Below are 14647 nucleotides of genomic sequence, written 5' to 3'. Positions count from 1 at the left end.
GGCCACATCATGGTATACGTGTCCCCATCATTGCCCCATCCAGGTATAGATGTCCCCATAATGGCCCCATCCTGATATAGATGTCCCCATCATGGCAGACTGTGATCTGGGCCTAGAGGAGCTTGACCCCTGGTCGCAGGGGATTGTGGCAAGGGGCACGGATCTGTCGAGGATAGCCGGCGGCCTTGCACCATCACTGGGCTGGGACCAAGCCACGACGGGGTACGTGGACCCAAGGTTGGGGAGTAGTTGCACGCAACCCGATAATTCACCCGTGGAGACCGGAGTTTTGAAGATTTGCTCCCCACTCGCTCCAGAATCGGGGGATAGGACTTTCCATCCAAACGGTCCAGAAAATCCCAAGCGTGAGCCCTGAGAGCAAGTTCCCACACTTACCCATAGTGGGGAGCGGGACCCGGCAAGTTCCATACTACCGGGACCAACAGAGAAGTAAACTTAGTGCCCGGAGGCAGGTCATGGATCACCAGGCAGCACCATTGGGGATGGGACCCGGACGAGCTCCCCTCAGCGGCAGCGGTGTCCAGAGATTTGGTTTACCCGGTTGTCAGCGTCTGTTTAATGGACTGAGTACGAGTGATCCCTGCACCCCACGCACCCCTCACTGAGTCCCGGGGCATCCCCCTACCCGTGGAGGGTTCTAAAATCTTGCTGCCCATTCCATCACCCCCGGGTACTCCCATGTGCAGCGGTGGTACTCCCAATTACCACACACCACGGCTGGCGTCACAACTCTATAATCCCCTGTAAATACCCCCTTCATTTGAGTGGCCGCACGACCCCTGAGTCCGGAGACCCTCGAGCCACCGTGGATCAGATCCGAGCAGCCCGGCCCTCCCCCACCCCGCAAAGCGTGTTTCGGACGCATGCGCCGGCGGGGCCATTGCCTGTATGGAGCAGACTGCGGTAGCGTGTGCTCTGTCTTGCACTATTTTCGGGCACATACGTGTTCTGCAGACGGACACTGAGACGTAATCGACTATGTGTGTGTCTGCAGAACACGTATGTGCCCGAATATAGTGCAAGACAGAGCACACGCTACCGGAGGCTGCTCCATACACGCAATGGCCCGCCGGCGCATGCGTCCGAAACACGCCTTGCGGGGTGGGGGAGGGGCGGACGGATGCCCTGACGGGACCTGTGAACGTCAGGCAAAACGCAGTGTGAAAGCGGCCTTATGCCCAACTCAGGGGAAAGGACCAGAAATAAACCGGATCTGAGATCTACAATGCGCCGTGACCTTCTGATCCCCCCAGATCACATCAGGCCGTGACACGGAGGCCAAACAGCCTTTTATTATCTACCTCTATAGCAGTCACTGCGGTCTAAAAACGCAGAAAAAAGCTTAAAAAAACGCAGCAAAAAAATCTTCAAAAACCGCAGCAAAAAACGCAATCATTTTATCCCTGTGTTTTTCTAGAGTGTGACTGGGAAGAAAAGCTGCAAGAACTCGCTCTGCATCAAATCTACAAGCCGCAAATAAGCGCGTGCGACACCTCCGGACCCCACTGACGGCGGCAGCGTCCCGGCGCGATCACCGACTACACGGCACCACCGATTACACCAGCGACGTCATCACCAGGGGCGGGGCTTATATAGGGGTGTGGTCTACTGCTGGTCACATGGCATTGCCTATGTGATGTCATCACCAGGGGGCGGGGCTGTATGTAGCGGGTGTGGTCTCCTGTCAGGTCACATGGCATTACATCGTGATGTCATCACCAGGGGCGGGGCTTATATAGGGGTGTGGTCTACTGCTGGTCACATGGCATTGCCTATGTGATGTCATCACCAGGGGGCGGGGCAGTATATAGGGGGTGTGGTCTACTGCTGGTCACATGGCATTACCTCTGTGACGTCATCACCAGGGGGCGGGGCTGTATGTAGGGGGTGTGGTTGTTCTGCTGGTCACATGGCATTACATCGTGATGTCATCACCAGGGGGCGGGGCTGTATGTAGGGGGGTGTGCACGGGGACATGCATTACTTCATGGGGATACGTTGCATTATCAGCGGCAGGTTTGTTTCTGTCGCTCATTTCTGTCCGGCAGTGCAGGGGTGCATGATTGGTGGGTGTGTCCGGACTACATCTCCCGGCATGCACTGGACACGTCACTCCCGGACGTGCCCTGTACAGATGAATGACGGGACCAGAGCAGGTGAGGAGCGGACCCCGGGGAGCGCTACTGCTCTCTGCTATCAGCCGCCTCCACTACAGGAAGGGTCATCGGGAAGTCTACGTATAATTCACACGTCGCGTTTATTTTACGGCCGGAGAGGATTACACTGATATAGGAGTATTATACAATCACCTAACCTCCATCTCCAGCCATTCCTGGGGGGGGAGGCTGTGAGCTATTACTCCCTGGTATCAGCCATTACTGGGGGAGGAGGCTGTGAGCTATTACTCCCTGGTATCAGCCATTACTGGGGGGAGGAGGCTGTGAGCTATTACTCCCTGGTATCAGCCATTCCTGGGGGAGGAGGCTGTGTGCTATTACTCCCTGGTATCAGCCATTCCTGGGGGAGGAGGCTGTGTGCTATTACTCCCTGGTATCGGCCATTCCTGGGGGGGGAGGAGGCTGTGAGCTATTACTCCCTGGTATCAGCCATTCCTGGGGGGGGAGGAGGCTGTGAGCTGTTACTCCCTGGTATCGGCCATTCCTGGGGGGGGAGGCTGTGTGCTATTACTCCCTGGTATCAGCCATTACTGGGGGAGGAGGCTGTGAGCTGTTACTCCCTGGTATCAGCCATTCCTGGGGGAGGAGGCTGTGAGCTATTACTCCCTGGTATCAGCCATTCCTGGGGGAGGAGGCTGTGAGCTATTACTCCCTGGTATCAGCCATTACTGGGGGGAGGAGGCTGTGAGCTATTACTCCCTGGTATCAGCCATTCCTGGGGGAGGAGGCTGTGTGCTATTACTTCCTGGTATCAGCCATTCCTGGGGGAGGAGGCTGTGTGCTATTACTCCCTGGTATCAGCCATTCCTGGGGGGGGAGGAGGCTGTGAGCTATTACTCCCTGGTATCAGCCATTCCTGGGGGGGGAGGAGGCTGTGAGCTGTTACTCCCTGGTATCGGCCATTCCTGGGGGGGGGAGGAGGCTGTGAGCTGTTACTCCCTAGTATCAGCCATTCCTGGGGGAGGAGGCTGTGAGCTATTACTCCCTGGTATCAGCCATTCCTGGGGGAGGAGGCTGTGTGCTATTACTCCCTGGTATCAGCCATTCCTGGGGGGGGAGGAGGCTGTGAGCTGTTACTCCCTGGTATCGGCCATTCCTGGGGGGGGGGAGGAGGCTGTGAGCTGTTACTCCCTGGTATCAGCCATTCCTGGGGGAGGAGGCTGTGAGCTGTTACTCCCTGGTAGCAGCCATTGCTGGGGGGGGGAGGAGGCTGTGAGCTATTACTCCCTGGTATCAGCCATTACTGGGGGAGGAGGCTGTGAGCTATTACTCCCTGGTATCAGCCATTACTGGGGGAGGAGGCTGTGAGCTATTACTCCCTGGTATCAGCCATTACTGGGGGAGGAGGCTGTGAGCTATTACTCCCTGGTATCAGCCATTACTTGGGGAGGAGGCTGTGAGCTATTACCCCCTGGTATCAGCCATTACTTGGGGAGGAGGCTGTGAGCTATTACTCCCTGGTATCAGCCATTACTGGGGGAGGAGGCTGTGAGCTATTACTCCCTGGTATCAGCCATTACTGGGGGAGGAGGCTGTGAGCTATTACTCCCTGGTATCAGCCATTACTGGGGGAGGAGACTGTGAGCTATTACTCCCTGGTATCAGCCATTACTGGGGGAGGAGGCTGTGAGCTATTACTTCCTGGTATCGGCCATTCCTGGGGGGGGGGAGGCTGTGAGCTATTACTCCCTGGTATCAGCCATTACTGGGGGAGGAGGCTGTGAGCTATTACTCCCTGGTATCGGCCATTCCTGGGGGGGAGGAGGCTGTGAGCTATTACTCCCTGGTATCGGCCATTCCTGGGGGGGAGGAGGCTGTGAGCTATTACTCCCTGGTATCAGCCATTACTGGGGGAGGAGGCTGTGAGCTATTACTCCCTGGTATCAGCCATTACTGGGGGAGGAGGCTGTGAGCTATTACTCCCTGGTATCAGCCATTACTGGGGGAGGAGGCTGTGAGCTATTACTCCCTGGTATCAGCCATTACTGGGGGAGGAGGCTGTGAGCTATTACTCCCTGGTATCGGCCATTCCTGGGGGGGAGGAGGCTGTGAGCTATTACTCCCTGGTATCGGCCATTCCTGGGGGGGGGAGGCTGTGAGCTATTACTCCCTGGTATCAGCCATTACTGGGGGGGGTGGAGGCTGTGAGCTATTTCTCCCTGGTATCAGCCATTACTGGGGGGGAGGAGGCTGTGAGCTATTACTCTCTGGTATCGCCCATTCCTGGGGGAGAGGAGGCTGTGAGCTGTTACTCCCTGGTATCGGCCATTCCTGGGGGTGGAGGCTGTGAGCTGGCTGTGAGCTATTACTCTCTGGTATCGCCCATTCCTGGGGGGGAGGAGGCTGTGAGCTGTTACTCATGAATATTCACTGCTTCCCCCGCCCACCCTCGGTGCCAGCCTCTGTGATTGGTTGCCCTCACACTTGCTGCCCGAGTCCCTGAAGTGGGGTGTAAAGTAATAATTGTGAATCTTGGTGTAGCCCCCCCTTATTATGATACCAGCACAGGTAAAGCCACAGGCGCAGCCCCCAGCCCTGCGCTTATCTTGGCTGCGTATCAAAATAAGAGGAACCGCATGCGGATCTTTAAAAATGTGTTTAAATTACTAATTAGAAAGAACAGCGCGCGGTTTCCCCCCAATTTTATTGCCCAGCCATGATAGAATAGCAGCCCCCAGCTATCGGGCTTTCAGACAGAGGAGATACATAATTATTGGGTCCCCCCAGCCTAAAAATAGCAGCCTGCAGCCGCCCAGGATTGTCGCATCAACGAGATGTGGCAATCCCAGCACTTTACCCGGCTCATCCCGATTACCCTGGTGCAGCAGGAATCGGGGTAAGGAGGGGTTAATGACGGCTGGAACACGGACTTCCCTTGGAAGTGGGGGGGGGAGTGAGGAGGGTGCTGGGTGCTGGGGGGGGGAGTGAGGAGGGTGCTGGGGGGGGGGGGGAGTGAGGAGGGTGCTGGGGGGGAGTGATGCGAGATGCGGCGGGTGCTGGGGGGGAGTGATGCGAGATGCGGCGAGTGCTGGGGGGGGAGTGATGCGAGATGCGGCGGGTGCTGGGGAGTGATTTGGCTTTGATTTTTTTTTTTTTTTCTCCCCAGGGTAAATCACTATGACAGAGAATAAAGCGCGGCGGATCCTGGTGACGGGGGGCTCGGGGCTGGTGGGGAGAGCGATCCAGAAGATTGTGGCAGATGGAGAAGGACGAGAGGACGAGGAATGGATCTTCCTGTCCTCCAAGGACGCCGACCTCACGTGAGTGCAAAACCTCACCCTCCGCTCCTCTGTTGTGTCGGCACGGGCCGTCGGGCCTCCCTCCCTCCCGCCTCCAGTGGAGGTTACAGTGTCATGGACCGTCCTTGGCTCTGTGTTTTGGCTCCTCCTGGTTTCGGTGTGAATGAGGCCGGACGGGTGGCGGGGTGGCGGAGTGCTGTGGCGGGGTGGCGGGGTGCTGTGGCGGGGTGGCGGGGTGCTGTGGCGGGGTGGCGGGGTGCTGTGGCGGGGTGGCGGGGTGCTGTGGCGGGGTGGCGGGGTGCTGTGGCGGGGTGCTGTGGCGGGGTGGCCGTCCTCCTCCCTCATCCGCTGCTTCTCCTCCTTCTTGCAGGGACGCTGCAGACACTCGGGCGCTGTTTGAGAAGCACAGACCCACCCACGTCATCCACCTGGCGGCCATGGTGGGCGGACTCTTCCGGAATATGAAGTATAACCTGGATTTCCTGGTAAGACGTGTGACCTGATGGGGGTTGTAGTAGCAGCTCCAGGGTCCTCCTTCCGTCATGTCTTCTCCTGCAGTCACCTCCAGAGCTGCACTCACAATACTGCTGCCTGACCCCAACTAAGCATGTATTATCTGGTGTGTGATAGCACTACAACTACCAGAATGCATCACAGCAGAGCGCGCGCCACAGACGCCGACCCCCGAAAGGGTTAACTGTGATGCCCGACGAAATCTTAGGAAAATGGTAACCTGCAGCTCTGGAGGATGACTGTGGTGAATGCAGCTCTGGAGGATGACTGTGGTGAATGCAGCTCTGGAGGATGACTGTGGTGAATGCAGCTCTGGAGGATGACTGTGGTGAATGCAGCTCTGGAGGATGACTGTGGTGAATGCAGCTCTGGAGGATGACTGTGGTGAATGCAGCTCTGGAGGATGACTGTGGTGAATGCAGCTCTGGAGGATAACTGGTGAATACAGCTCTGGAGGATGACTGTGGTGAATGCAGCTCTGGAGGATAACTGGTGAATACAGCTCTGGAGGTGACTTGAAGATAACTATGGTGACTGCAGCTCTGAAGGTGACTGGAGGATAACTGTGGTGAATGCAGCTCTGGAGGTGACTGGAGGATAACTGTGGTGAATGCAGCTCTGAAGGTGACTGGAGGATAACTGTGGTGAATGCAGCTCTGGAGGTGACTGGAGGATGACTGTGGTGAATGCAGCTCTGAAGGTGACTGGAGGATAACTGTGGTGAATGCAGCTCTGGAGGTGACTGGAGGATGACTGTGGTGAATGCAGCTCTGGAGGTGACTGGTGGATACCCGTGGTGAATGCAGCTTACATGCGTTGTTCCCTCCGGAGCTGACCTTCCCTTTTTCCCTAGAGAAATAACCTCCACATTAATGACAATGTGCTGCACACCTCGTATGAGCTGGGGGTCCAGAAGGTGGTCTCCTGCCTCTCCACCTGCATCTTCCCAGACAAGACCACCTACCCCATTGATGAGACCATGGTAAGCAGAGACCCCCCCCCCCCCCTCCACGATATAACGCCCCTTTTCTGCGCTCACCACAGTCTTCTCTGCAGATTCACCTCGGACCCCCGCACAGCTCCAACTTCGGCTATTCCTATGCCAAGAGGATGATTGACGTCCAGAACAGGTAACGCCACGGCCATGGTGATAGCGTGCGGGGGAGGGGCTGTGCGGGGGTCACTGGGAAAGCCCGGCCGCCTGTGGCTGCAGACCCTTCAGTCTGGGGAGAGGGGGCTGCTGCCATTGTCAAGGTATTAGTTGAAGATGGCTAATGGTATCTTCATTCAGGATATCGAGAGGCCGGTGCCGTATGAGCTGTATATCAGAGCTGATGTTAAAGGGAAGGTGTCGTATCACACAGGATAGGATTAGATGCACAGCTCAGCAGACGGTATCACACAGGATAGGATTAGATACAGCTCAGCACACAGTATCACATATCATAGGATTAGATACATGGCTCAGCAGACAGTATCACACAGGATAGGATTAGATACAGCTCAGCAGACAGTATCACACAGGAGAGGATTAGATACAGCTCAGCACACAGTATCACATATCATAGGATTAGATACATGGCTCAGCAGACAGTATCACACAGGAGAGGATTAGATACAGCTCAGCAGACAGTATCACACAGGAGAGGATTAGATACAGCTGAGCAGGCAGTATCACACGTGATAGGATTAGATACACAGCTCAGCAGACTGTATCACACAGGATAGGATTAGATACACCGCTCAGCAGACAGTATCACACAGGATAGGATTAGATACACAGCTCAGCAGACTGTATCACACAGGATAGGATTAGATACACCGCTCAGCAGACAGTATCACACAGGATAGGATTAGATACACCGCTCAGCAGACAGTATCACACAGGAGAGGATTAGATACACAGCTCAGCAGACAGTATCACACAGGAGAGGATTAGATACACGGCTCAGCAGACAGTATCACACAGGACAGGATTAGATACACGGCTCAGCAGACAGTATCACACAGGAGAGGATTAGATACACAGCTCAGCAGACAGTAGCACACAGGACAGGATTAGATACACAGCTCAGCAGACAGTATCACACAGGACAGGATTAGATACACGGCTCAGCAGACAGTATCACACAGGATAGGATTAGATACACAGCTCAGCAGACAGTATCACACAGGAGAGGATTAGATACACAGCTCAGCACACAGTATCACATATCATAGGATTAGATACATGGCTCAGCAGACAGTATCACACAGGAGAGGATTAGATACAGCTCAGCAGGCAGTATCACACGTGATAGGATTAGATACACAGCTCAGCAGACAGTATCACACAGGATAGGATTAGATACACCGCTCAGCAGACAGTATCACACAGGATAGGATTAGATACACCGCTCAGCAGACAGTATCACCGGTACACACAGGTACTCACATGCAGTGACACACACACACACACACACACACACACACACACACAGTGGCGGGCTGGGTAGAGGGGAGGGGGTGTCATTAGAGACGGTAACGGCGGGGGGGGGGGGCAGTAGCGGGGGCTGGGTAGAGCGGAGCAGTGTTCTGCTGCACGCTCACCCACAATGCTCTGCCACACGCACGGACACCCAATGCTCTGCCAGCACACACACAAAATGCTCTACCACACACACAAAATGCTCTGCCACACACAAGCACGCACACACACATTGCTCTGCCAGCACACACACAAAATGCTCTACCACACACACAAAATGCTCTGCCACACACACACGCGCACACACAATGCTCTGCCAGCACACACACAAAATGCTCTGCCACACACACGCGCACACACAATGCTCTGACAGCACACACACAAAATGCTCTGCCACACACAAGCACGCACACACATTGCTCTGCCAGCACACACACAAAATGCTCTGCCACACACACACGCACACACAATGCTCTGACAGCACACACAAAATGCTCAACCACACGCACACGCATACACATTGCTCTGCCAGCACACACACAAAATGCTCTGCCACACGCACACGCAATGCTCTGCCAGTACACACACAATGCTCTGCCACACACACACACACACGCGCGCACACACAATGCTCTGCCACACACAAGCACACACACAAAATGCTCTGCCACATGCATGCACAATGCTCTGCCACACACAAGCACGCACACACATTGCTCTGCCAGTACACACAAAATGCTCTGCCACATGCACGCACCATGCTCTGCCAGCACACACACAAAATGCTCTGCCACACGCACACACAATGCTCTGCCAGCACACACGCACAATGCTCTGCCACACGCACGCACAATGCTCTGCCACACACACACAAGCACGCACACACATTGCTCTGCCAGTACACACAAATGCTCTGCCACACGCACGCACAATGCTCTGCCACACACACACACACAAGCACGCACACACATTGCTCTGCCAGTACACACACACAATGCTCTGCCACACACACACACAAGCACGCACACACATTGCTCTGCCAGTACACACACAATGCTCTGCCACACGCACGCACAATGCTCTGCCACACACACACACACAAGCACGCACACACATTGCTCTGCCAGTACACACACAAAATGCTCTGCCACACGCACGCACAATGCTCTGCCACACACACACACAAGCACGCACACACATTGCTCTGCCAGTACACACACACAATGCTCTGACACACGCACACACAAGCACGCCCGCTGCGGCCGGGGAAGGAAGGGGGGCCGTACACTACTCACACAGGCCGACAGGTGACAGGCCATGGGGGGAGAGCGTGGGGGTATTATCAGAGACGGTAGCAGCATCGGCGGCGGGGGGAGGGGCACCGGTACACTACTCCCCACGGGCCGAACGGGTGAGAGGGGGAAAAGTTCCGCACACAGCATGACCGCTGTGAGCTGCAGAAAGATGGCGCTGATGTCCTCGCTCTGCTGTGATCTGGACAGCCCAGGGGGCGCGTCACCGCAGGGACCTCTCCTGTAATAAGCCTAGGGGTCGGATTCCGACTATCAGAGTCTATGCACAGGGGCTGCCATAAAGGAAGGAGTTACTGTCATTACACACACAGCAGATCCAGCATGGCCGCCCCCAGTGCCTCCAGTAAAATAAGAAATAAAAACTAAATAAGCTGCGATTTTTCATTTTGTATTAGAAATACTTTATTTCATAATCACTATTTTTAATACAAAAATAAAAGAACGCGACACCTTCCCTTTAATAAATCAGACAATGATCACACAAGACGTGTTCTTTGAGCCAGCGTCACCCACTGAACCCGTGTATTGGATAGATTCAATTATACAGAATGCATCATTGACCTTGGGACTAGAACAGGGAGTAGGGAGTACTCCACTCCCCAATCTTTCCCAGCATGCTGTAAAATACACCTCTTCATTACACATTCTGTGTGAATCTACTGATAAGGACTTTGCGCATCATTATGAAGACTTTCATTGTTTGTACATCTGTTCACTCATCCTTGGTAACCCCTTCATGACTATACAGCTTAGAATTATATTATAGGTCTGTGCAATTGCTATATAGACAGACAGATAATTTATACAACTACATCTACATTTTGATTATTTACATACAGATATTCTTATTAGGTTTGAACAAACAATTTATAGCTTAGGCCACCTCCACACCATGAGCGTACAACAGCTGCAGGCTTATACCATGGAGGGACGGCAGCTGCGGGCTTATACCGTGCAGGGACCTCAGGGGCTGTTATGACCTGATATCAGGCGGTTCCTCTGTTCTGGCCTCGGGGGTCTGTAATCCTTGGCCGCGCAATCTGACTCCACAATCGGCTGCACTCACCTCTCCCCTCCCCCGCTCCACAGGGCGTACCGCGAGCAGCACGGATGTACGTTCACCGCCGTCATCCCCACCAACGTCTTCGGCCCCTACGATAACTTCAACATCGAGGACGGACACGTGCTGCCGGGGCTCATCCACAAAGTGTACCAGGCGAAACGTGAGTATCTCCGGCCGCCGGCGTCTGACCCCGCCCCCTCCTCAAGAAACCGCGGACGGCAAATAACATGAGTGTGCATTGTTATTCCAGAAAACGGCAACGCACTGTCCATATGGGGAACCGGGAAACCGCGGAGGCAATTCATCTACTCACTGGTGAGTCAGCAATCACACCCTATACTCCAGAGCTGCACTGACTATTCTGCTGGTGCAGTCTATGTGCACATACATTACATTACTGATCCTGAGTTACCTCCTGTATTATACTCCAGAGCTGCACTCACTATTCTGCTGGTGCAGTCACTGTATACATACATTACATTACTGATCCTGAGTTACCTCCTGTATTATACTCCAGAGCTGCACTCACTATTCTGCTGGTGCAGTCACTGTGTACATACATTACTGATCCTGAGTTACCTCCTGTATTATACTCCAGAGCTGCACTCACTATTCTGCTGGTGCAGTCACTGTGTACAATCATTACTGATCCTGAGTTACCTCCTGTATTATACTCCAGAGCTGCACTCACTATTCTGCTGGTGCAGTCACTGTGTATATATATTACTGATCCGGAGTTACCCCCTGTATTATACTCCAGAGCTGCACTCACTATTCTGCTGGTGCAGTCACTGTATACATTACATTACTGATCCTGAGTTACCTCCTGTATTATACTCCAGAGCTGCACTCACTATTCTGCTGGTGCAGTCACTATGTACATACATTACATTACTGATCCTGAGTTACCTCCTGTATTATACTCCAGAGCTGCACTCACTATTCTGCTGGTGCAGTCACTGTGTACACACATTACTGATCCTGAGCTACCTCCTGTATTATACTCCAGAGCTGCACTCACTATTCTGCTGGTGCAGTCACTGTGTACATACATTACTGATCCTGAGTTACCTCCTTTGTTATACTCCAGAGCTGCACTCACTATTATGCTGGTGCATTCACAGTGTACATACATTACATTACTGATCCTCAGTTACCTCCTGTATTATACTCCGGAGCTGCACTCACTATTCTGCTGGTGCAGTCACAGTGTACATACATTACATTACTGATCCTGAGTTACCTCCTGTATTATACTCCAGAGCTGCACTCACTATTCTGCTGGTGCAGTCACTGTGTACATACATTACTGATCCTGAGTTACCTCCTGTATTATACTCCAGAGCTGCACTCACTATTCTGCTGGTGCAGTCACTGTGTACATACATTACATTACTGATCCTGAGTTACCTCCTGTATTATACTCCAGAGCTGCACTCACTATTCTGCTGGTGCAGTCACTGTGTACATACATTACTGATCCTGAGTTACCTCCTGTATTATACTCCAGAGCTGCACTCACTATTCTGCTGGTGCAGTCACTGTGTACATACATTACTGATCCTGCGTTACCCCCAGTATTCTCCTCCAGAGCTGCGCTCACTCTCTCCTTTCCCCAGGACCTGGCGCGGCTCTTTCTCTGGGTGCTGCGGCAATATGATGAGGTGGACCCAATCATCCTGTCCGGTGAGGCGTGTGTGTGTGCCCTGTGTGTGTGTGTGTGTGTGTGTGTGTGTGTGTGTGTGCTGTGTGTGTGTGTCTCGGGTGGGTTCGGCCTCTGTGTAGATTGTTATAACCTCTGTATTTCAGTGGGAGAAGAGGACGAGGTCTCCATAAAGGAGGCGGCAGAGAGCGTCGTGGCTGCCATGGACTTCAAGGGGGACGTTCTCGTATCCTAGATTCAGAGCTGTATTCACTATTGTTACACATCAGATGCCTGCAGAGCTGCAATCACAATACTGATACACCCTCCTCACATACCGGAGCTGCACTCACTTCTTCTCTTGCAGTCACAGTTGTTATGCTGTAGTTTCCCCCAGAGCTGTAATCACGATGCTGCTCTTCATTGTGCACACGGCAGGCAGACGATGCGTATTTAGCGATTTTCTGCGGTCGTTTTTCTTAACCTCTCGCTCAGTTTGACAGCACAAAATCTGACGGACAATTCAAGAAGACGGCGAGCAACGGCAAACTGCGCCGATACCGCCCCGACTTCACCTTCACACCGTTCAGCCAGGGTAAGTGACGCACCTCCGGGGGGCGCCGGTCCGATATCCCCCTCAGCGGGGGGCGCGGGTCCGATAAACAACGGGGGCTGCAGACTGGACTAGAGGGTAAAAGCTGCAGAGGGAGAGTCGTAGGATGGAAGAAACGACCGCAAACAGTAATCATCATAACATGCGATAAAGGAGATTATCGGCAGCGAGCGGAGTGACTGCAGGGTGCGAGTGCACAGAACTCTGCACAGGAGCTGTATACACAGAACGGGAGGGCCTTTCATTCTGAAGATGATGTTGGCTCTGTTCACACTGGTGTCAAGACGGGTCTGGTCTCGTGGGGTGGGGGGGGGGGTCTGGTCTCGTGGGGGGGTGGTGGTCTGGTCTCGTGGGGGGGTGGTGGTCTGGTCTCGGTGGGGGGGGTGGCCTGGTCTCGGTGGGGGGGGTGGTCTGGTCTCATTGGGGGGGGGGGTCTGGTCTCGTGGGGGGGTGGTGGTGGTCTGGTGGGGGGGGGGGTGGTCTGGTGTCGGGGGGGTGGTGGTGGTCTGGTGTCGGGGGGGGGGGGGGTGGTCTGGCCTCATTGGGGGGGGGTCTGGTCTCATTGGGGGGGGGTCTGGTGTCGGGGGGGTGGTGGTGGTCTGGTGTCGGGGGGGGGGTGGTCTGGCCTCATTGGGGGGGGGGTCTGGTCTCATTGGGGGGGGGTCTGGTGTCGGGGGGGGGGGGTGGTCTGGTCTCGGGGGGGGGGGGGGTGGTCTGGTGTCGGGGGGGTGGTGGTGGTTTGGTGTCGGGGGGGTGGTGGTGGTCTGGTGTCGGGGGGGGGGGGGGGTGGTGGTCTGGTCTCGTGGGGGGGTGGTCTGGTCTGGTCTGGTGCAGGTGATCGGCTGCAGCTCTTTCCCGTCACTGATGACATTTTGCGCTTTTTCTGCAGCCGTCCAGGAAACATGTGACTGGTTTGTCGCCAACTACGCCGAGGCCCGGAAATGAGCCGACGCCGGAGAGACGTCAACCGCGCGATGCGCCCGGATGATGGCGACTATTAGGATCTTCTGGTGTTGGGTTTCTGGTGGCGGCCGTAGGATCATCGCCCTCATCATCTGCCTCTGGACACGCAGCAGCAGCGAGCGGAGCCGAGGGGTCGTCTTATACACTATGCAAACACTGATCAGCAAAGGGGGCACGAGGATTGTCTGCAGCGGGGGGCGAGGAAGGAAGCCAGCACCCGAAATACAGCAGCAGCTCCTCACTGCTGAGACATGCTCCGTGCTCTCTCTGCTCATGATGGGGGCGGAGCCTGGACTTTACATATTAAATTAACTTTTCTGCTGATTTTTCCTGTTTGGTCCCTTTTATCTCAAGTGATTTTATAAAGGGAAAGTGAAATCCACGATCCAAGATTCCCGCGAGGTCACATTACATAGAGAACCACAGTCATACATCCACCACCAGGGGGAGCTCACTACATACAGATTTATACATCCACCACCAGGGGGAGCTCACTACATACAGATTTATACAGCCACCACTAGAGGGAGCTCACTACATACAGATTTATACATCCACCACCAGGGGGAGCTCACTACATACAGATTTATACAGCCACCACTAGAGGGAGCTCACTACATACAGATTTATACAGCC

At 54.3% G+C, this 14647-nt stretch overlaps 1 protein-coding gene across 1 annotated transcript; it reads left to right on the top strand.

Moving 5' to 3' along the window:
* Positions 1 to 2082: 2082 nt before the first annotated feature.
* Positions 2083 to 14335, top strand: LOC142243799 (GDP-L-fucose synthase-like). Its single transcript, XM_075316000.1, has 11 exons — positions 2083 to 2177; positions 5305 to 5458; positions 5808 to 5922; positions 6804 to 6932; positions 7007 to 7080; positions 10820 to 10953; positions 11044 to 11108; positions 12413 to 12479; positions 12603 to 12682; positions 12931 to 13030; positions 13938 to 14335. Exons 2-11 carry the CDS (start codon positions 5316 to 5318, stop codon positions 13991 to 13993), a joined length of 963 nt encoding a protein of 320 aa, XP_075172115.1. The 5' UTR covers positions 2083 to 2177; positions 5305 to 5315; the 3' UTR covers positions 13994 to 14335.
* The last annotated feature ends 312 nt before the right edge of the window (positions 14336 to 14647 follow it).

The sequence above is a fragment of the Anomaloglossus baeobatrachus genome, chromosome 6, assembly GCF_048569485.1.
Source record: "Anomaloglossus baeobatrachus isolate aAnoBae1 chromosome 6, aAnoBae1.hap1, whole genome shotgun sequence".
NCBI classification, from domain to species: Eukaryota; Metazoa; Chordata; class Amphibia; order Anura; family Aromobatidae; genus Anomaloglossus; species Anomaloglossus baeobatrachus.
Note: the sequence above shows the minus strand (reverse complement) of the source record. Positions and strands in the feature narration are given on the sequence as shown.

Excerpts from the sequence above, each read along its gene's own strand:
- LOC142243799 (XM_075316000.1), top strand. The coding sequence starts at position 5,316 with ATGACAGAGAATAAAGCGCGGCGGATCCTGGTGACGGGGGGCTCGGGG. Across the intron at positions 5,459-5,807 it reads TCCAAGGACGCCGACCTCAC|GGACGCTGCAGACACTCGGG; the intron begins GTGAGTGCAAAA and ends TCCTTCTTGCAG. Across the intron at positions 12,683-12,930 it reads ACTTCAAGGGGGACGTTCTC|TTTGACAGCACAAAATCTGA; the intron begins GTATCCTAGATT and ends CCTCTCGCTCAG.